This window comes from Benincasa hispida, chromosome 12 (genome assembly GCF_009727055.1).
Source record: "Benincasa hispida cultivar B227 chromosome 12, ASM972705v1, whole genome shotgun sequence".
Taxonomy (NCBI): Eukaryota; Viridiplantae; Streptophyta; class Magnoliopsida; order Cucurbitales; family Cucurbitaceae; genus Benincasa; species Benincasa hispida.
Window position 1 is genome coordinate 21,265,350 of NC_052360.1, and position 24,624 is coordinate 21,289,973.

The window sequence follows — 24,624 nt, forward strand, 5'->3', positions numbered from 1 at the left end:
CAGAAGCCAAATTAACTTCAGAACAAACCAAAGTAAGAAGTTTACCCTTCTTTACACGCCACTTGTCGTACTTGGGACAATCTTTCTTGTAGTGACATTTTCTTTTGCAGAAAAAACAAGGATTTTCAGTAGCTTGTTTCTTTTTTTATTCTGTTGAGATGTCCCTTCTGTAGCATCCACAAATTTCCTTTTCTTCTTATCACGAGAGCCTGTTGCCAAATGAGCACTTTCTGTCCTTTCTCTCTTAATCCTATCATCTTCTTGCACACATTATGAGATAAGCTCATTAATACTCTATTTATCCTTCTGAGTATTATAGCTTATCTTAAACTGAGTGAATTGTGCAGGAAGAGAGATAAGTACCAGATGCACGAGTAAGTTTTCATTTATCTCGATATCAAGTGCCTTTAATTTACCTGCGAGATTGGACATTTCCATAATGTAATCCTTTATGTTTCCATAGAAGTTAAAGAAGTCAAAAGACCACTTGCTTCCCTTTTCTCATTTTTAGCAAAATACTTCTCAAATTGAGCAAGGAACTTATTGGTATTTTCACTTTCTGTGATAGAGTCCCAAAAAGACTCCGGAATAGAATGCCTAATGATCATCAGACACATACGATTTGACCATTCCCACTTCTCTATATTAGCCGTATTTGGTTGTTTCTCAGTAGAAGTAGGTTTATCGGTCCTTAATGCAAGGTCCAAATCCATACATCCGAGAAGTATCTCTGGGCTTTTCTTCCAAATCTTGAAGTTCGATCTATTCAACATAGGGATTGAACTCAGATTTCCAGAAATATGAGACCAACTGAAACAATAAACAACAAAACATATGCTCATAATTAAAATATAACAAAATAATTTCACATATGTGGTGGGCCCTTTAGCAAGATAGCTAACACAACATTGATGTCCAGCCTTTGGGCAAAAACATCAACTGTTCTCAATGTAGTAATCAAAGTACTAACAATTAACTCTATCAAAAAATAGTCTTTCTTTGGACCGACTATTTTTCACATGAGTAATCTTTATAATTGCCACATACTCATTACCACATGCATACCCACAATTTGGCCAAAAATTATCTTCCTTTGGGTCGATAATTATCTGCATAAATTCATGAATATGCACATCTTATATTTTAGAATTAAATTAGATAACAAAGGCTAGTAACATATTATTTTGACCAATTCAATCTAAAATATAAGATACAATAATATAAAAATATTATTGTACAAAAATAAAAAAGAAAGAATACCAAATAGTCTTTACCAATATTCACTTAAAAATTGCATACACATAATACACAATTAAAGCAACATAAACATGTGAATATTGCCAAATATCATCAATCAAATTTAAATTTAAAATTTACCAAAATATCAATCAAATTTAAATTTAAATTTACCACATTATCAATCAAATTTAAATTTAAAACTACAACATAATTGATCAAATTTAAACCTAAATTCACAATATGATTAATCAAATTTAAACTTTAATTTATAATATTATCAATCAAATTGAACTTAGATGCACACAATTATCAACCAAATCCAAATTAAATAGGAATGATAGACATGATTGATAAATTCAATTGATTAATTCTTGAAAAATATAAGATTTATCATCAATAAGAAGAAAAAAAAATCTTCGAATTTACAATCAATCAATTTTTTTTTTAAAAAAAAGTCAAACCACCGAAATCATTGAATTAAAGCTGGCAAGAAACCAGATTGATAAAAGAAAAATAACTTTCGACGACATAAATGGTGCAACAACCGATATTTAACAAAATAAAAAGAATATAGCCGGTGAGATTGTCACATACTGCTGGTGGCGGTGTACAATCGGATTCCATTGAACTTAATTTGTTAAGAAAAGTCAAGCAGGACTTTGCTATTGTCCATATTCTTTTCTCTTACTTTCTTTTAGAAAAATTTAAATAATCTTTATGATCTTTAACCAAAACCAAAATTCAACTATAATACCAATGGAAAACGAACATAGACCAATAATCTAACATGAATTTTATGCTCTGATACCACTTGTTAGCATAAATACTTTAAATATATATTGAATAGATAAATCTTAGGATCATTCATGTCAAATTGTCAAGAATAATAACATACCAGATTCTATTAAGAAACTAATGATAGCTTCAAGATGATGATAGATAACTATGGTCTTCCTAACCAAAACTCCAAATGCCCTTAGTGAGATCTCTCTAGATGGGATTCAAAAAATACTGAGCACTTATTGTTTTGGTATATTGGGACCATAGACCTACGATCTCTTTATATACTAGTTCAATTAGGATTCTAAACCCTAATTAACTGCGAATAGGCTTCTACCCACCAAGTCCATATTCAATTAGGAATCTAGGGAAATAACATAAATTATTAATCTACATACATAGTCCATACTTTAATTAAACATATTATTATTTAAATATTTCTAACATGGTCATTTGGAGAATTTTAAACATCTTAGAATATCTTTACGGAGGGCATCTCGAAAATTTTGGATGTCTTCCTAAAATATGAGTTTTCCATATTCCTATGTTGAGGACATTCCTATTTTAGTATTTTTGTCATTCATGTTTGGGAGGTTTTTCAAAAATAGAAAAATAAGAGAAACTATTTACACAAAAAACCAAAATTTAATCTTCTTTGATAGAGATCAATAAAAATTAATAGAAGTCTATAAATGTCTATTATTGATAGAAACTAGTAGAAGTCTATCATTGATAGTATGTGATAGATGCTAATAGAAGTCTATCAATGTCTATCAGTGTAGTTTTTCTTTTTAGTTATTTCTGTAAATATTTTAACATTTTTTCTATCTGTAAAAATTTTCCTTCCTTTTTTCTCTTTATATATATGTTCACTCTTCTTTATGTGCATTATATAATTAAAATAAATATTATCAACCACATATATCATCCATTTTTTGTTACACTGTAGTTGTTATTAATTATTAACTTTTTTAGCAAAATATTCAAATTCAATATTTAAAATAATATGTATTTTATAAAAACTCTTACATTATTAAATATTACTTTGTGGACACAAATAACATATAAAAATATTATAAATCATATTAATTTAAAAAGAAATTAAAATTGATAAAAACAAATATCTTATATAAGTTCAAATTATATTAAGGATTATTTTCAAATATAGAAAAATGAATCAAAATATTTACAAATATAGTAAAATTTCACTATCTATCTATGATAGACTGCGATAAACTACTATCTGTATATCTGTGTCTATTAGACACAGATAGTGGTTTATCGCAGTCTTGCGATAGACTGTGATATTTTGCTATTATTTGTAAATATTTTCAGCAGTTTTGTCATTTAAAATAATTTTTCTTATATCAAATTAATTATAACTTAATAAATAGTTGTAAGGACATTCTTGGAACATTATGAAACTTTAAGGCATTTTCGAGTAGAAATCCTAGTAAACAATCAGAGTTATCAAAATATAGCTAGATATCTATAAAAATATTCTTACAAAGTAAACATGTTATCTAAGATATCAAACATCTATAACTACAAATATCCACGTAAAGATTCGGATTATCTAAAGTGTAGGAAGGGTAAAATCGTAACAACCACTACCAACTGCTTCCCTAAATGGCTGTTATCATAAGTCCGCCCCGTTGATGGGCCGGCATTGGCAAGAACTAAGGGTGGACTGAGATTGAGATTTAGCCCAACATTGATTAGCGATTTTGGAACCCTGAAAGCCACTGTGGCGGTATTTATACGACTACGATACGAGAGTATTCTCTCCTTTTAGCTTGTACTCACAGTTTCCGATGCCATACTGAACTTCGTCCATTCAACTTATCCGATCGCAAAGCATTAAGAAAAGAAGAATGCCACCTGCCCCGGTTGTTGAGTCCGCCGAGCCTGAGCAGGAGAGCCACCAATTCTCGTCTGCAGCCGAATTGGAGAAGAAGCTTCAGGTCAATTCCTATCCCAAATTCATTCTTTTCTTTTCCAAGACCTGGTGGGTTCGTATTTCTATATTTTAATTATTGCAGTGTGATGACAAACCGATTGTTGAAGACGTGGATGACGATGAGGATGATGACGAGGATGATGAAGATGACGGAAAGGAGAACGGGGCTCTTGGTGGGTTCCCCTTCCATATCTCTTTTTCCTTGGACCCTAACCAAAATTCCCTCTCCTCCCCTGTTCATGTTTTCTGTAACTAAAAATATACCCTGGATTCTTTGCTGTTCAATCTTTTGTTATAAGTTTTCATGAACGAACTAAGATGGAGATGGTTTTCTGGTAGTTTCTATTATAAGCAATTATGGTGCACTGTTGTCTATATTACTATGAATAGAGTTTTAGCACGATTGTTCTTTATGTAAGTAAATGAATGATTTTCATGCTACTAACTCTATATTAACCCATGCTTCAACCTCCATTATCAATTTGAACGTAGTCAATTTTGTATGAGGAAAGAATATCGGTTCTGCAATTTTTGCAAGGGAGGCACAGTGCTAAGGGGTACATACGTAAATTGAATCAAAGACGAAGGAAGGGAAGGGAGGGGTAGTTTCCTCTTCTGGTTGTGAATGTTTTTTAGTTGAGTATCAAATATCAATGGTGTGATTGTCTGAGATGTAGGTTCAAATGAGAGTTCAAAGCAGAGCAGGAGTGAAAAGAAGAGTCGCAAGGCTATGCTGAAGCTGGGTATGAAACCAGTTACTGGGGTTAGCAGAGTAACCATTAAAAGAACAAAAAATGTAAGCTTGAATCTCCCTCTCCCCCTGTAAATTGGGCTGCCCTGGCTGTTATAACCTAAATTTCATGGATTTCAGATTCTGTTTTTCATATCAAAACCTGATGTGTTCAAAAGTCCAAATTCTGAGACGTACGTGATATTTGGAGAGGCAAAGATAGAGGATTTGAGTTCTCAGTTGCAGACACAAGCTGCTCAGCAATTCAAGATGCCAGACATGGGGCATGTGATGGGAAAACCAGACATTTCTGGTACTGTGGAAGCTGGAGCATTGGGAGAAGAGGAGGAAGAGGAAGAAGAGATTGATGAATCTGGGGTGGAGGCTAGGGACATTGATTTGGTAATGACACAGGCTGGCGTCTCCAGGACCAAGGCAGTAAAAGCTCTCAAGACTCACGACGGGGATATTGTAAGTGCCATAATGGAGCTCACAACTTGAGTCATACCCTCTCCCATCCGTTTTCTTGCTTTGCTTTTGGTGGTGATTCATGAGTTCATAAGTTAAAAAGTCTCCACCTTAATTTGCTTGCTGTCAATTCAAGTTTTTGTACTTTCTATTCATTTTGCCTTATTCTTCTTCATTTGTTTGTTGTTATAGCTGCCTGGACATCCAATTCCATTTACATAGCCAGCTTCATATTGTGACTTGTTCTTGTAGTTAGACTTATTGGATTACTTCTTTCTTTCTTCTTTCTTGGAGGGTGTATGCATTTATGGATGCTTTTTAGTTTGACAAGTACGAACAAAAACAATTACAATTCAATGAAATGGTAGTTTATCAAAATTTACACAGAAAAAAGTATAACTTGTATTTATAGTAGAGTTTACAGCCCTAAATGTATTGGATAGATCTCTTTTTAAGTTCTCACGCTAGTTTCGAAACCCAAAATGAAAAGCTATCTCTTCTATCTGTAAAGTTCTCATAGACACACATGTGATTGGTCAAAATTTCTTATATCTTCTAAAAGAATTGGAGTTGTCATTTTGGTAGAAGTACAGTAAAGACATGTAAACCATCAAAGCCTATTAGAAGTCCCAAAATTGATTTTGATTGTGAAAAGGTAAGGAAAAAAAATATATAATTTTTTTTTCTATTAGTATATTCTCATTATTATTTTTCTATTATATATCAATTTGCTATTATGGTTTTTTTATTTTCTAAAAAATTCAAATTCAATAATGATATGTTATGAAACCATTAAATGGTAGAAAACTAGATCAAAGAATAACATAAAGGTTATTTACCTTAAATAAAAAAAAATCAATGACCCAAAAAATACGTCAATCCAATCCAAGTCCAATTTGGATTAGGTTGAATTCAAATAAAGGAATATTTTATGGATTGGTTGGTTCATTAGCTTATCTAAAATAATCCAAATCAACTCAAACTTATTATTATAAGGGATTTTCAAAAATAGAAAAATAATGAAATACAAAAAAGTAAAATTTAATCTTCTTTTATAGAAGTTGATAGAGCTCGAAGTCTATGTGATAGACGCTCAATTATTTTTGTAGAAAAATAATTTTCTATTTCTGTAAATAATTTGACATTTTTCATATCTATAAAAAATTTTCTAAAATGTATATTTCTTTTTTACTTATGATACAATTGCATTGAGATTTCTATGTTGCGTCTACTGTCATTTTTAGGCAGCACTAGCTAGTCGTTTTTACGGCGATCCCCTTGGATGGTTGTAACATAGGATTCAGAACCATCCAAACTTTAGAAATGAATAGGGCTTCTTAGTTTCGACTTGAACATTGTCTTCCTATATGGGGGAATATTCATACCGTTCTATGAAATCTGAAAATGGAGGGTCACACTTACAAGAATTACTAAGTGTTAGTAAGTTCCTGATCGAAAACTATAACTAAATGACTATAGGCATAAGGGTTGTTCTAGATATAGTATTTGATCAAGATTGTCTTGCTCTAGTGAAGGAGTATTTAACTACCGTTGCAAATAAATAAAGAAATATAGGTACTTTATTACTTTTGCTAAAATTGGATTTAGATGCAATTTACTTATAGAATTTGTTTATGTTTCAGCATGTCAAACTCAATTATACAACTCTTAGCCTCCAATAAGTTAATGGAGACGGTTATTCAAATTGGAAGTCGGACATAAACACAATACTAGTAGTTGATGATTTGAGATTTGTTTTAACGGAGGAACATCCTCCTCTTCCCAATCTTAACGCAACCCAAAATGTTTGGGATATCTATGGGTCCGGGCTAATGAAAAAGCCAAAGCCTATATTTTGACAAGCATATTTGATGTGCTTACCAAAAAGCATGAAACCATGGTCACTGCGAGAGAGATCATGGATTCGTTACACGGGATGTTTGGACAACCGTCCTCATCAGCACAACAAGATGCTATTAAATACATTTATAATTTGCGTGTGAAGGATAGGACCTCTGTTAGAGAACATGTCCTAGACATGAAGATCCACCTCAATATAGCGGAGGAAAATGGGACTGCCATAGATGAGAAGAGCCAAGTTGGTATGATAATGGAATCTCTTCCGAAGAGTTTTCTAACTTTTCTTACCAATGTTGTAATGAACAAGATTGATTACAACATGAAAACTCTTCTCAATGAAATCCAAAGTTACCAATCTTTAATGAAAAATAAAGAACAGGAAGCAAATGTTGTTTCCCAAAGAAATTTTAGAAGGGTACTTCATTTAAAACAAAACCCTCTGAACAAGGAAATTTGTCTTTGCGTCTAAGAACAAGATACTCATACTTAGTGTTGCTTTTCTTCTTGCACTAATGGCAAGTAATATTTTCTTTCATTTTATTGAAGGTAATATTTGGGATTTTATTTTTCTCTTTATTGGACTTTTAGAGATACTTTTTAGATTTTTTCCTTAAAAAAATAATGCTTCTAGTTCATCCCTTTTTTAAAAAATAAAAAATAAAAAAAAGGAAAAAAACTCAAAGTTCTATATAGAATGAAGTGAGTCTAGTACAACATATCTCAATAATATTTAATCGCCCCTTTCATTTCTATATATTTTTCAGCTACGGAATTAAGAAGAATTACTATCTTGTTCTCTCTTATAATAGTCTACTTTGTAGTTGCTATTGCTAAAAAAATTTCATTAAATTCATAAATATTTTCTTCCAAACCTTTTGTTGGATCTATTTTATAACCAACAAAACTTTTGTTTCTAGTAGATTTTATTAGTTAACGATTACAACACTTAGAGTCTCAATTTCTTTCACAGATCAAAGAGATCATCCATATCAACTTCTCTCAACACATCATTTGAGAGTCTAATTAAATTCTAAATACGAAAATAGCAAGTTTTTGAAAAATATTTTTTTTTCCTTTCTAAAACTTGACTTGGTTTTTTGAAAACATCAATAGAAAATGGATAACGGAACATAAAAACTTATAAAATAGAGTAGTGCTTATAAGCTTAAATTTTAAAAAATATAAAAAATCAATAACATTAAATGAGGCCTAAGGTGTAATTTTACCATTTAATTTTTTTTTTTTTGTTTTTGAAAAATCAATCTTATAATCATTATTTCTATCAACAAAACTGTTATAATATATATATATATATATATATATATATATATGTTATTTTTAGAAACAAATCCAAAATCAAAACAAAATTAAGAAAAATAATAAAAGTGTTGGGAATGCGATGAAGGTCTTTTATCAGTTAAATAAAAGGATGATCATGAGTATATAAGAAAGGACAACTATATCCACGAGTATAAAACTTTTTTGGGTGAAATCAATAGCAAAGTCATAAGGGTTATGCCAAAAGTGGATAATATAATACCATTGTAAAGATATGTGGAGGTCCGCTGTCCCTAACAAATTGTTATCACAACAAACCTTATTACCTCACATCACTCACGCAAGCTCATAAAATTAGTTAACAACTCTTAATAGTTCGGTCATAATCCCTAGGTAGAAGGTGTTTCGTAAACCGTCAACTTAAGTACTGATGCGTTATTTTGTGATGTCGAAATGTGGATGAAATGCGATGATGAAATTACGTTGAGCACTCAAGTTTTCTCAGCAGAATCCAAGTGTAAACTCCACTGAGTTTCCTGGTAAGTCCAGGGTCGAACTCAAGGACTTTGGAAAATAGGTTGCGGTGGTAATTTTTAGGAAAACTTTGCAGTAACCAAGTAAATAAATAGTTGTTGAGGTTGATGTTTACGGTAATGAAAAATAAATAAATGCGGCGGAGTTTGAAAAAAGTTGAATAAACGGGAAATGTGATGAGTATGTGGTGAACGGGTTGAGAAAAGTTTCGGCTAACACATCCTAGGATGCGTTCATACTATTCAATCATGCAACATGCATAAAATAGTAAACCACCTCTCGGTGTGAATGTCACGGCTTCTAAGGCTAGAACGCATGCGATTTATGCGATAAGTCTATAGAACCTACACTTAGGCCTTTATTCTTATTTATGAGATGATAAAATGACACACACACAAATAAGGCGACCACATAATATCATTCCCATCTCTAGAATGCTTGTGATGAAGGTTGACAAAAAGGGATTATCTCTACATCCCTATCTTTTGTTTATGCAGTTCTAATCTTGCTCTCTCGAGTCTAGATTCTAACCTAGCTCTTTCAAGTCATTAGGTTCTTTCTTTAGACTCTTTCTCGAGTAGCTCTAAAGGGGTGTTGGGTGCAACATAAAACAAGACAATCGCAAGCATTGAACTTCCTAGGTCATGTTAGCTTAGTTCTTCTCAACTCATTCGACTAGTTTAGCTACTTATGCGTGCTAAGAGAGTGAACAGATGTAGAATAAGAACTTCCATTGTATAAATATAAAGATGAAGTACAAAATATGGAAGGATAGAATAAAGAGTCTGGTAGCAATCTCTTGCTGCCTAGGCTTTTACATTGTTTTTCTACTCGTGTTCAAAAGATAATCTAGCTCTCGCGAGATTCGACCCGCTCTCTGCTTCTTCGCCTCATGGTTCTCTCTCGAGTTGCCCTGAGCGATCTCCGGTGTCTTTACTCTTCTCTTGCTCCGCCTTAAAATAAAAAAGAAAAACTATGGACAAAGGCGTGCTAAGCTAACTGATGAATTTTCTAACTAGTGAACTCCTTTTCTGAAGGATGCATTTGGTATTTATAGAGCTTTGGAATGAAGGTGGCTTCTCTCTTATGATTTCTTAGATGAGATGGCTTTAATTCCCTGACTGATGCGCCGAATATTTGTCACCGCAAAGCTTAATGTACTTATTATCGTTAGCGGCTGTCAGCTTCATTCGAATTCGACGGTCATCAGCTTTCTGTCCCATCATGATTAATTATGCCTTTCATCCAGATGTGCCCACCAAGTTGTGCCAACCAAGTTGCGACAATCCTTCTTGAGCAAATGTGTGCGAACACAATCACTGCAAAGTCTTGCGATAATGTTGCGCTCGACCAATGATTTGCTATGATCGCAATTTCTGCCTTGTGTCAATGCATATTCTGCATAAAAACACAAAATCCATTGTTTCTATGCAATGAATGCATGCGACCGCAATATTATGAAATTGATGCTTTTTGGACGCAATCTAACATCATTTATCAATGCAAGCCAACATTGTTTAATAACTTAGCACTATGATAACATTCATTTCTGCCCGTTATCTCACCCCCAAATTTAAACAATGCTTGTTCTCAAGCATAAGCTAAAGACTTCCTTTTGCAAGTCTACCGCAATGTTCTTCTCCTAGATTTCTCAAGGATACTTTGTTCAAATCCTATATACCAATATTTCCTTAAGTCTTATTCAAGTCTCCTCTTAAAATATTTCTAAGATCTAAGGATTGCAAGATTAACCTTCAAAATAACTTTACTAAATTCCAGAACATCGCATGATTTATTTCAAAAATAAATTTTTTCCACCGAGGTGTCAATTGATTCTTATCCTTGCATATTTCTTGACACTATTATTTTTTCTAACCTTGTGCTGATCCAAGCGCCTTGCCTTCATTTTAGCTTGCCCCCATGAGTGTCATGCGGGCATCCAACTACGAGCAATGTACTCTTCCTCAGACTAAACTCATACCTTCTTGGCAGCGGAGTTGCGGTCATTTATTTATGCGTTGATCCTGGCAACTTACTTTCGTATTGGCTTGCCTCCACGTGTGTCATGCGTACATCCAACTACAGGTAAGTGCCCTTCACAACTTAACTCTTATCAACATGGGTTTCCCATTATGTTGACAGTGGAGTTGTTATTCTCAATTTTTTTTTCAAAATAGCAAGGTCGAAAACAAATACCTCACCCCCAAATTTAAAATGCAGCAATGTCCTCATTGCCAAAAGATTGAAAGAAGTCATGCGATGTTTTAGAAAGCTTCGAAAAGAGAGTTTGAAAGAAAGCTAGCAAACCCCTAACTTTTAGAAATATTTCATGAGGCGACTATCTTAAAGTTAAGTTGACTCTAGTATACATGAAAGAAATAGAAGCATATTTTTTATCATTGAAATCATAATTGGCAAAGAGACAGCATGCGGTAACTTACTAAATTTATCCATGTCAAATGATTGCAGTAATCAAAGAGGATGCGGTGATAAAACTTTTAAAACTAAAATGCGATGCGATAGTGCGAAATTTGAAAAAAAGTGAAAGAAGAATACAACCCCCAAATTTGCGCTGTCGCCCGCATTGTGTATTGATGCATCTTTCTTCGCAGCGATCTATCTTTTTTGGATTGCGGTGACGAAATTTGATAAGTTGCATCTTTGTGTAACATCTCCGCAATCTTGCGCCTCGATCATTGCAAGAAAAACAGATAGAGGGTTAAAAAATTTTAAACAATATAAAATTCTTTTACCGTAATTTTTTTTTAATAATAAGAAAAGTGCATATAACAACAAAGTAATTGTGATTATAAATAATAACGAATATGATGAAAGTTCATGAAGTATTGATGCAGGAAAAAAGATATTCAAAAGAGTTGCATCCCTGATGAGGTTGAGTTATATAATAACTCAGGGACCGCTTATTCTAGGCTCACGTCCACGGTGGCTTTTCCTTCTTTTCTTTGTCCTCTGGGATCTTTACTATCTTAATCCGGAGTTTTTCTCCATGAATGTTCATTACAATCTCCCCCTTACACACATCAATTTGAGCGCGATTGGTCGAAAGGAATGGTCGTCCCAATATGATGGGCGCATCTTCGTCCGCATTATAATCCAAAATGGGGAAGCCTGGCGGCAGAATGAATTTATCGATTGAGATTGCAGCATTTTTCAACTCTCCTTTAGGGTGTATTCGAGATCCGTTCGCGAGCAAGAGAGTTTCCTTTATGGGCGTGAGTGTGCCAACATTCAATTATTTGAAGATTGATAGCAACATTATGTTTATACTTGCCCCAAGATCACATAGTGCTTGGCCACTGTAGGTCCCTTCGATAGAGCATGGTATCGTGAAGATTCCTAGGTCGCCCATTTTAGGTGGGATCATAGCATTTTTCATTGCGACCACTATTGCGATCTTTTATTCCTCATTTTGTCCCTCTTTCAATCTTTACGGAGCTGCTGGTGGTTGGACTTCTTCTGTCTCAAGATCTAGAGACTTAATGATGGAAGCAACTTTGGGGTTCATTTCCTTGGGCTTTTCCGAATTATAGGTCAACGGGTTTTCGGTTGTCACCGCATTCAAGTTGGTCGCAAGTGGCTCCTCCCCTACTGCTGCAGTCATGTTGTCGCTTAGCAAGGAGACTGCTAAGTATTGTTCCTTCTCAGTACCCCCAGCATTGCGAGGGAGCTCAGTTGAGCTCGGCAACACTCCTTGCAGTCTATTTTTCAGCTCGCTCGCAATTTGACTATGCGTTGGACCATTGTTTTGCGGAAAAAATCTGGGTGGCCCTCCTTTTTGTGCAACAGGTTGAAAGCTTTGTTGTTGATTTTTCTATGCAAAATTTGGGTGGTTTCGCCACCCGAGGTTATATGTATCGAAATAGGGATTATTTCTCATGAAGCATATCGACTGTAGGTTTGTTGGGCATTCTTCCATCAAGTGAGCATCTCCGCAAATGACACAACTTGCGATTGTTTGAGTAATTGCGTTGACCTGTCCTTTCTTCGATCCAGTATTATTAATTGTGATGCCTTATATCAAACTCATCATCGCAGTCATTTGATTTTGCAGGGATGCGATGGCCCCGTTGTTTGCGTCATTATCTTTAATTCTTAATCTCTGATCGCTTTCCCTCCAATCCTCGTGATTTTTGGAAATGCGATCAAATATACTCTTTGCCTCTTCATATGTTTTGTCGAGTAGACCACCAGTGGCTGCTGCATTGGCAGCGATTTGCGAAGAAGGATTCAGTGCTTGGTAAAAGATCTCCTTCTGCAGGCAATCTGGTAACCCATTATGTGGATAGTCTCTTACCAGCCGCTTGAACCTCGCCCAGGCATCGCTGAGCGATTCGTCATCTTCTTGTTCAAAATTTGTTATTAATTTCCTTCTCCTAGCATTCTCGGTTGGTGGGAAATACTTCTTCATAAACTTTTCCACCACCTGTTTCCACGAAGTTGTCTCCCCCGGTTCGAGAGAATATGCCCATTTTCTTGCTTGATCGCATAAGAAAAATGGAAACAGAGTGAGTCAAACTTCCTTGGTGGAGATATTCGGGAACATAAAAGTGTTGCAGATTTCTATGAAGCTCCGGAGGTGAGCGTGCGGGTCTTCGCCATGCCTTCCTCCAAACTGCCCAGTAGCCTGAATCATCTGTAACATTACCTGCTTCATTTCAAACCTCGATCCATCTAACGCCAGCCTTATGATTCCTAGAGAAAAATCATAGTGGTTAGGCGAAACATAGTCCCGAATGGGTCTATTGCGGCAATTCGCCAGTAGGATGGGGTTGGACATTATATTATTCGCGTTAATGGCCCTTGCTTCCGGTTGCTCCGCCATTCTTGGTGTTCTTTCTTATTGTTGGCGGTAGTCTCTTAATCTCCATCTGAATGTCCTCTCAATCTCTGGGTCGTAATTCGCTAGAGATTAAGAGTCTGCAAAGAAATCAGAAAAATTACCGTTAGCACGTTATTTTGTCGAAGTCCCTGGCAATGGCGCCAAAAACTTAATACGTTATTTTGTGATGTGGAAATGTGGATGAAAAGCAATGTTGAAATTGCGTTGAGCACTCAAGTTTTCTCAGCGGAATCCAATTGTAAACTCCACTGAGTTTCCTGGTAAGTCTAGGGTCAAACTCAGGGACTTTGGAAAATAGGTTGCGGTGGTAATTTTTAGGAAAACTTTGCGGTAACCAAGTAAATAAATAATTGTTGAGCTTGATGTTTGATGTAATGAAAAATAAATAAATGCAGTAGAGTTTGAAAAGAGTTGAATAATTGGGAAATGCGATGAGTATGCGGTGAACGGTTTGAGAAGATTTTCGGCTAACACTTCCTAGGATGCATTCATGCTATGCGATCATGCAACATGCATACAATAGTAAACCACCTCTCGGTGCGAATGCCACAGCTTCTAAGGCTAGAACGCATGCGATATATGTGATACGTCTATAGGACCTACACATAAACCTCTATTCTTATTTATGCGATGACAAAATGACACACACACAAATAAGGCGACCACATAATATCATTCCCATCTCTTGGATGCATGCGATGCAGGTTGACAAATAGAGCTTATCTCTACGTCCCTATCTCTTGTTTATGCGGTTCTAATCTTGCTCTCTCAAGTCTAGATTCTAACCTGGCTCTCTCGAGTCATTAGGTTCTTTCTTTAGACTCTCTCTCGAGTAGCTCTAAAGGGATGTTGGGCGCAACATAAAACAAGACAATCGCAAGCAATGAACTTCCTAGGTCATGTTAGCTTAGTTCTTCTCAACCCATTTGACTAGTTTAGCTACTCATGCGTGCTAAGAGAGTGAACATATGTAGAATAAGAACTTCCATTGTATAAATATAAAGATGAAGTACAAAATAACAATGCAAGGATAGAATAAAGAGCCTGGTACCCAGGCTTTATAAGGAATCCCAGCCGTGTATCGCTCTTCGTCAGATTAGTCATCGGCGTCGACTGCTACCGATCCGTCGTCGTGTCTGGCTGTCGTTCAAGCCTGGCCTCGAGTCCTCATTTTCGTCCCTTTGAGTTTCCGCAAGATTTTGGAGATAGATTGTATTTTGGGTAAGATTTAAAGTATTTGGAACGATTAAAGGTTTCTTGTCTTTGGTCGCTCTTTGAGTTTGGATTTAATTTAGTATACTGTTGTGAGCTTGGATTGAAATTTCAAGGTGTTAGGACTTGCTGTACAGTAAGATTAGAGTTCGACTCTAGGGAATTTTGGATCGTGATTGGTAAGTAATGTGAACTTGAAGCTCTTTGGAATGGGTTAATATGCTGGAATTTTGGTTTTAAATTACTAATTGTGGGTTATGAATAGATTGGTATCTCCGTGCTAAGCTTAGAACAAATTTCTGGATCAACATATTTTTTTTTGGGTGAGTTGTTTTGTGGAGTTTGAGGTATTTTTGTATTTGAAATGTAGTCCTAAATGTTAAACTTAATTTTGATTATTGATTCATGGTATGATTCAAGAATCTTACTAAGTTAAAGGAGGGTGTGAATTTATTTTTGTTAAACTTATCATCAAGTAAGTAAACTACTGGAACTACCCACGAGCCAGGTACTGGATGTATGCTAGCATGATAGATGAATGTTATGGCAGAATGACAGCATGATAGACTGATAGTATAGTATAACTGATGTATGTTCTTGTATGAGATCTGAAAGATTTAATTGTGCACGTAGATACTTGAATGCTAGCTTGAGGTGATATTTGATTCCATGAGATTATATTTGATCTGAGGATGTTGAGATGTATGTGTATGTCTGATAACGGGCAGAAATGCACGTTATCATAGTGCTAAGTTCTAAAACAATGTTGGATTGCGTTAATGAAATATGTTAATTTGCATCCATTAAGCATCGATTTCGTAATATTGCAGTCGCATGCATTCAACGCATTAGAATAGTTGATTTTTTTATTTTTGTGCAGAATATGCGTTGACGCAATGCAAGAATTGCTATCATAGGAAATCACTAGTCGAGTGCAACTTCATCGCAAGGCTTTGCAATGATTGTGTTCGCAAACATTCGCCGAAGAAGGATCACCGCAACTTGGTCAGTGCAACATGGTGGGAGCATCTGGGTAAAAGGCTAATCAATCGCGATGGGACAAAAAGTTGATGAGAGTCGAATCCAAATTAAGTTGACAGCCGATAACGGTCACAAAGTACATTCAGCTTTTTAGTGACAATTATTCGGCCCATCGGTCAGGAATTAAATCCGTCCCATTGTTTCTCCGCATGCAGTCGTTTATGCGGTGGTCCGGTTTCTGTGTTTGCGTTCATTTCCTGCATTAGCTACAAAGATAGAACATTGAACGCATAATTAATGCAAAATAACGGGTTAGCTGAGATTCGACATGTTGATCGACGCAAGCTCATTTTCTTGTGAATTCCTATCATGATCAATGCATATTCTTCCTAACAACCTTCATAATGCTAAGTAAAAGGCCTAAGATGACATGCATTTCTACATGTCATCACCCATTTGTACAACCATGAGACAGAAGCCACCTTTCACCATGGATGCTCTATAAATACCAAGGGCATTCTTCAGAGAAGGGGTTGACGAGTTGATTAGTTCACCATTCTTTAGTTCATACGTCTTTGTTCTTAGTTTTCTTTCATTTTAAGGTAGAAGCGAGGAAGGAGGTTATGCCGGCAGATCATTCCAGTAAGCTTGGGAGAGCGCCAGAAGCTTCAAGAGTAGAGAGAGGGTCGACGCCTGTAGAAGCAGGAACATCTTTAGAGCCAAATAGAGATTTTAGTGTAAAAGCCTCGGTCAGCAAGGTATTGCTACCAGGCTCTCTACCTTTAACTTCCATTGTTATTTTGTACTCAAACTCATTTATAAAAATGGAATTTCCTTCTTTATATTTGTTCGCTCTCTGTTATTTAGGCATGAGTAGCTAAATCAGTTGAATGGGTTGAGAAGCATTTAGCTAGCACAACTAGGGAATCTTCATTCTTTGCGATTATCTTGTATTATGTATGCTTTATTCGTCCATTAGAGACACTCGAGAGGGTAGTCTAAGGACAGGATCTAGACTTGGGAGGATCAGGTTAGAATCTAGGCTCGAGAGAGTCAGATTAGAACACATAATACAAAAGATATGAGCTTAGGAATGAGCACTATTTTTTAACGCATCGCATAAATCCTAGAGATAGGATATGATTGTATGTGGTCACCTTGCTTTCATGCATTTTGCATCATCGCATAGGACAAGAGTAGAGACTTAGGAATAAGCTCTATGGACACTTTTGTATTCAACACATGCATCCTAGACTTAGGAGCATCCCATTTGCCTTGGAAAATGACTTGCTATGTATGGTTGTAACATGATCGCATAGTCTGACGCATTCCCAAATAACGCTAGACAAAGATCTTCTCAACTCGTTCATCGCATACTCATTACATCTATCACACAACTACCTTTTCTCAAATCTGCCAAATTTGTTTATTTTCTCATTAATGTAATCGACAACAAACCAACAATTTATTTACTCGGTTACCGCAAGGTTTTCATAAAAAATACCAACGCAATCTATTTTCACAAGTCCCTGTGTTCGACCCTGGACTTACCAGGAAAATCAGAGAAATTTACACTTGGATTCCACTGGGGAAACTTGAGTGCACAACGCAATTTCATCAACGCATATCATCCACATTTCCACTTCATAAAACCAAGCATCAATGTCACAGAACCATGTTGTGATAGTTTTGATGTTAAGAATATGATAATGTCATTACTGATTAGTTAGATGCCCACTAGATATTGTGTTTCCTTCGGGGTTCACCAGATTATGTCTCCTTCGGGATTCATCAGATTGTGTCTCCTTCGGGATTCACCAGATTATGTTTCCTTTATGATTCACCAGATTGTGTCTTCTTCGGGATTCACCAAATATTGTGTTTCCTTCGGGACTCATCAGATTGTGTCTCCTTTGGGAATCACCATATAGGATATGATAGTATGCACTCTATAGATAAGATATGATAGTATGCGGTCACATCACATGCGTTTAGAAGTAGGATGCAGTGGTATGCGGTCACCTTGTTTATGTGTTAGATCGCATAAGCAAAAATAGAGACTTAGACATAAGTCCTATCGAAACTATGCATCGCATGCGTCCTAGACAATTGTGTATAGCATGATCGCATAACTTGTGCTGGCTGGGGTTACCCTTGCGATCAAGCTTATTGATGCAGTGAAGTCATCCCCTCCACCATTTTATCTATTTTACCATGCATCTTATTACGCGTTAATAGTTGCCGTGTCCCTACCAATTCTCACATTCATACTTCCATTGCTTAATCTATTTAGTTAGAAGTAGGAGTAGCGCATAGTCCTTAAACTTCATTATTCTTTTATTCTTTGCCACAAACACATTACTTCATAATATTTAGCTACAAGTTCATGAGTTCGACCTCGGATCACCCCGAGAAACTTGCGATCTCGTTATACTTGGCGAGTGAGTAAGAAAACTTGTGGCAAGAACGTATGGTCATCGCATAGATTCTTAGGTGCAGATTTGCATATCCCTTAGTCCAACGCATGACCAGCGACGCATGGAGAATGGACGCATATCATAAGATGAACGCATATTTACTCTCCATTTTCCACGCATCACATGCTTACTTAGGTTAAAAACTAGTTTTAAACATTAAAATGGATTGTTACCTTATAAAAATATGGTTACAAACTCATATCAGTTCATAAACCTGTCTAAGGCTGGGGGTACTTGATAACGGGCAGAAATGCACGTTATCATAGTGCTAAGTTCTTAAACAATGTTGGTTTGTGTTGATAAATGATATTAGATTGCGTCCAAAAAGCATCAATTTCATAATATTGCGGTTGCATGCGTTCACCGCATAGAATTAGTGGATTTTTGTGTTTTTATGTAGAATACGCGTTGACGCAAGGCGGAAATTGCGATCATAGGAAATCATTAGTCGAGTGCAGCATTACCGCAAGACTTTGCTGTGATTATGTTCGCAAACATTTGCTCAAGAAGGATTGCCGCAACTTGGTGGACGCATCTGGGTGAAAGGCAAAATTAATCGCGATGAGACAGAAAGCTGATGATGGTCGAATCTAAATTAAGTTGACAGCTGCTAACGATAACAAGTACATTCAGCTTTTCGGTGACAAATATTCGGCGCATCAGTCAGGGAATTAAAGCCATCCCATCTGAGCAATCATAAGAGAGAACCCGCCGTCACCCCGAAGCTCTATAAATACCAAAGGCATCCTTTAGAAAAGGAGTTCACCAATTCACCAATTCACCAGTTCACCAGTTAGAAAATTCATCATTTAGCTTAGCACGCCTTTGTCCATAGTTTTTCCTTTTTATTTTAAGGCAAAGCAAGAGAAGAGTATAGACGCCGGAGATCGCTCAGGGCAACTCAAGAGAGAACCTTGAGGCGAAGAAGCAGAGAGTGGGCCGACTCTCATGAGAGCGAGATTATCTTTTGAACACGAGTAGAAAAATAGTTTTTAATTGAAGTCAAGAAGTAATTATATACATGTTGAAATCTTATTTATTTCATTTCAAGAAAATTTATTATTCAAATGTACGTCTCATTTAATTAAAGTCAAGAAATAATTATTGTATTTTCTATTTTGTCAACATTGTTTATTTGTATATATTAGTAACCCACTGAACTTTTAGTCCAAGTGGGAGATTGTTGGGAATGTCATAAAACTCATAGTTCGTAATCATGGAAACATATTATATTTATCAATAAAAGTATTGTTGAAGCATTTATTATATAAAAGTGTTATTGAAATTGCATTATGTAATAAAAATCCAAAAAACGAATCCATGGCTATAGTATGAATAATGTTACTTTATGTAGAGACATAAAAGAGGATCAAGTTATAATATATAGTAAAAAAGGTCTATAAGTATATGGATGAGATTGGGTACCTCGTCCTAGGGACACTATGGATGCAGTCTACTTCATATAATAATACAAACGATGTGATCACGAAATCTTTCATGTGGAGACACGTGAGTAGAGGCATCCAATGCAAAAGAATATTATATAAGACCAGACCACGAAATAGTCACTTTTTCTTTATAACAACTGTTTATTGTTAAAATTAATTATTTCAATTCGATGACTTAGGGTAACTCGATTTTAATCCTGAGCTAACTATGAACTCCTGTTTATTCAAAATTATCCTTTGATTTACATAGGTGAGAGTAGTTCAACAACACTACTCAACAAGCCTCTCATTTTGGGGATAAGACCGGATAGATAGCTGGAAACGTAGTTCTTTAAGATGGAATATGCTCCACTCGTTTTAGGGTTAGCAGATAGGTTGTTTTCTTAAGTATTGATTTCTTGTCTTGAACAAAGGGGCCCCGCCCTCTCATGGTCGAGAGGGACATGGTTTATAAGTTAGACTATAAATCAATTGTTTAAGAGAGAATCAGTGGGAGCTTAAGGAGCAAGATGTATTTACAGGGGAAAATGGTAATTTTGACCTAGCTGTGAATACGAACGACCTGTGAAGGATCGACTTATTGATTATGGTTAAATCAAGTGGACAGAAATATATCTACAATGAGGAGAGTACAACTATCAAGCTATAGTGGTATGTCTCGGTGGTTAACAAATATTGATTGACTCAGATTAAAGAGTTTAACCGATTAATCTCAAATCGTTCGAGATCATGATTTGTAGGTCCATAAGGTCCCTTTACTTGCTCGTAAAACATTAAACCTTGGATTAGAAAATGAGTGAATTTAAAGTGTTCAAATTCAAAATTAGAGTTTAGAACTTGAAATGTTCAATTTTAATTTTAATGTTTGGATAATTATATTTGATATAATTAACGTATAAATTTATCGAAGTTAAATGCAATTGGAGAGTTTTAAAATATTTAAATATTGATTTCAACATTGATTACATGAATAGGGATTCATGGTTAAATTAAGTGTGTAAACCTCGAATCCTACATTCTTTACATAAGTATGTTTAGCCATGAGGATATTATGTTAAATAAGTAATAAGTGAAATTTATGTTTTAATACAGGGAAGTAAGAAGAAAAAAAGATGGGAAGAAGGTAGAAAAAAAGAAAGCGGGAATGAGAAGATAGGTTAAGAAAAGAGAAAAAAATTAATTAATTAAACTTAAATTAAGTCTTTCCAGTCGGCAACACTAACCCATTAGTGAGCGAGCTGGCGATCGATGATTTCATGCATGAGAAGGCAGCTGGTTGAATAAAAAGAAAGAAGCAGTTCAAAGACTCGGTTTAGGCAATTGACTCGTGCGATCTAAGTAAAATTGGTCCCATTTGAAAGCTAGAAAAGTCTAGTTTTTGGAGGTAGGGCTTCCATAGAAAAATCACACAGGAAGAAGGTTGAAAAGTGAAGAAGTTGTAGAAGGGCCAAGTTCTCGGATTAATCGAGGTTAGTGGTAAAGATTGGAAGCTCTAGGCCAAACCACGAGGAATTTAGGGCTGAGATTTTAAGATAAGATAGTTAACTCAATTATAAACAAGTTTGTAGAACATTTCTCAAAATGAGTTATGGATTTCGAGTTATAAATTTTTGAAGATGAAACAATAATTTTTTGCATAAGTAGGCAGCTGGTTGGAAAGATAAAGCAAGCAGCTTACCTGAGGGAGCGAGAGCGAGATAGGGATTGTGTAAATCTTGCTGGTCACTCAAATCTTGCTGATTTCTTCCTAGTCTCGCTAAATTTTGTGAAGATCTCGCTAGTGATGATCTCCTTGGTGATGATCTCGCTAGTGTTGGTCTTGCTAGTGATGATCCCACTAGTAAAGGTCTCGCTAGTAAGCAAACTATTTGAAGCATCTTGATGGGAATTCTAAGGAATGTAACAAGGAATTATGTTGTTTCAGGCCAAGAGGAGCTAAGAGAAGCCTACAAACCATTAAAAGTCCAGACAAGTGAGTAACTCAAATAAACTTAATGTTTTCAATATTTTGTGCATAAAAGACCATGCGATTTCAATGATGTTTGATGATAAGTTTATACGTCTTCAAGCAACCAAGTTTAATGAATTGCATAGCATTTCTTCTCTAGCATGTGTATGTTTTATCGCATGCCAAGGTTATATGTTCATTCATTACAAAAGCTAAGTATCTATGATAAAGCATGCGTTTTTAAGATAAAAGCCATGTTTCTAAAAATTCTATGCTAAAAGCTATGATTGAATGATTTTTAATGTATATGTTTTTTTCCTTAAGCATGATATGTTTAGTAAGCCGGATATTGAAGGTATAGAAGGTATCCAAAAAGTAGTTAAGGTGTTGACGATATTTAGAAACTCCACGTGCACATAGGTAGTTCTGAATGAGAGGCCGAAGTATGGGTCTCCTAGGCCATATACCAGCAACCTGAGGCCGAAGTATGGGTCTCTTGGCCGGATACAGACATTGGAAGGTAGAGCAATATATGCTCGTTCTCAACTAAGGTTTAACAAGATTTATTGATGATCGATGAGTTTTCCTTCATAAAGCATGAGATTATGATTATGTTTAGGTTTTATTAGAAGTTGCTTGAAACATTTTCCAATATGTTTACATGTTTTATAATAATGTGAAGCAAGACATAATATGATTTCTATAGTCACTCACTGGGCAACTAGCTCACAGTTTTCCTATGTTTTTCTTTCCCTAGGTAGCGGTCAGATTTCTCAAGGTTGATCCTGCTGCTACTTCCCACTGAAAGACCCGGCTAGTTAAAAGAATTTAGGTTAATGGTCTATAACGATGTACACATATTGTGAGGGGAGTCAAAGTTTTGTTAGTAAAGTTTGGGCCCAGTTGTAAATATTTTATCTGTAGATATTGTGTTATGGTTTGTTAAGCAGATAATTGTATGGAAGTTAATGTTGAGCCTTCCTGATGTGGGCTAATTGTATAAGTTAATAATGTTTATCAGGTTGACACTAATGGAGTTAAGTAAGTAAAGGGAGTAAGTGCTTGCTATAAGGCTAGTAATTGCTACTGTCACATCTTCTTCTAGGTTAAGAGGGTAATCTGGGAGAGGGTGTGATAAGGTGTTTTATTAATTTAATATTTGATATTAAATTATTAATTAATTAATTAATTAAATATTTAAATTTGTTTAATTAATTATTTAAATTAAATAAATTTCAATTTAGGAAATTTAATATAAAAAATTAAATTTTAAATTAGTTTAATTAAGTTGGAAAGTTTTAATTAAATTAAAAAAATTAAATTGAGTTGAGTCGAAAAATCATACATTGCGTTTTTTAGTGAATTTTTCTACATTTTGACACCTTGCTCACGCACTTGGTGCTAATTGAGTTGTCAACTAGCTGAATGTATGAGTGCTTGCATTGTAGAACTTGTAAAATACTTCATTATTCAAAATTTTGAAGCCATGCAATCCAATTTTTTGAGATTTTGAAGCAATTTTTTTTTCGAACACTCTCAAAACCTCTCAACCTCTCTAAAATTCTTAGTTTCCACCACTTAGTCCAAGGTTGAGAATAGTAGAGAAGCTCACTGTAATACCCCGACCATTTTTTTTTAGTAATAGTCTAATTTCAGTAACTTTATTATTTGAAATTTCAGTAATTGTTATTAGTTGGAGGGCATTTTTGGAATTTTGGACTTCAAGTATAAGTGCGGGGATTTAGTTGTTGGCGTGAAATAATTTGAAATTCAAATTGAAAATTAATGGCAGGAATTAATTTTCCTTTGAAACGGAAAGGAATTTAATAGTATAAAATGGAAATGAATTAAATGTAATTATATTTACTTCCTTTTTTGTTTTATTATTATTATTATTTTTTTTTAAAAAAAAGTCAAACCCCACCCACCTTTTCTTCCTCGCGTTCGTGAGCCCGTCCGACATTACCCAAAGCCACTGCGTCAGTTTTTTCTTCATGACCTCCGTCCACCACTGCTCAAGCGTCGTTCGTTTTTGTCGTCACTGGATCTATCGATTTGGGTAAGATTTCTACCATTTGGATTTGTTTTCGGTTGATTCTTGAATACTCATTTACTTTTGGCATCAATGGTTGATACTCATTGTGTTTCAACATTGGATTCAAGTTTATGAAGGTATTGAAGTGTTGTTCAGTGAAGTTGGAGTTTGTTTTAGCGAGTTTTGATAAGTTTTATGCTTTGATTACCCTCTTGTGGATTAATTTTGGTTGTTGAGAAATTTTGGTAAAGTCATTTGGAAGTGATTTTTTGACGAAGCTACACATGGATAATTTATTTGAGATATTGGTAGTGAAGTATGTATTTGATTCAAGTTTTGATCATGTAAGCCTAATTTCAAATTATGTTTAGGGGGTTGATTCAAGAATTTCATTCAAGATGAAGAAGAGTTTGGTTTGCTAATTATTTGGGCTTAAAATTGGAGGTTTGGAAGGTGAATTCGAATTGGACCACACCTTAGGTAAGGTTATCTGGAAATATTTTGTAATATTTGGATGTTTGAAATTTGGCCTTAACTATTAATTTTAAAGCTTGGTTTATGTTTAGACTTGATTAAGGATTCAAGAATTTCACAAAGATTCAATTGTTTTTTTGTTCGACCTAATATCAAGGTAAGTAATCTTACTACTGGAACTGCCCATGGGTCAGGCCTTAGATGTGATATTATAACATGATTAAAGTATGTTCTGTTACGAGATCTGAATTATTTATTTATGCACATAGACATTTGAATGCTAGTATGAGATGGTATGTGCTTCCATGGTTGTATTTGATCTAATGATGTTGAGGTATA

The 24,624-nt window shown here is 35.1% G+C and overlaps 1 protein-coding gene across 1 annotated transcript; it reads left to right on the forward strand.

The window, feature by feature from the left end:
- Nucleotides 1-3,785: 3,785 nt before the first annotated feature.
- Nucleotides 3,786-5,555, forward strand: LOC120067337 (nascent polypeptide-associated complex subunit alpha-like protein 2). Its single transcript, XM_039018902.1, has 4 exons — nt 3,786-3,983; nt 4,062-4,152; nt 4,657-4,775; nt 4,851-5,555. The coding sequence occupies exons 1-4, from the start codon at nt 3,894-3,896 to the stop codon at nt 5,208-5,210; spliced, it is 660 nt and encodes a 219-aa protein (XP_038874830.1). The 5' UTR covers nt 3,786-3,893; the 3' UTR covers nt 5,211-5,555.
- The last annotated feature ends 19,069 nt before the right edge of the window (nt 5,556-24,624 follow it).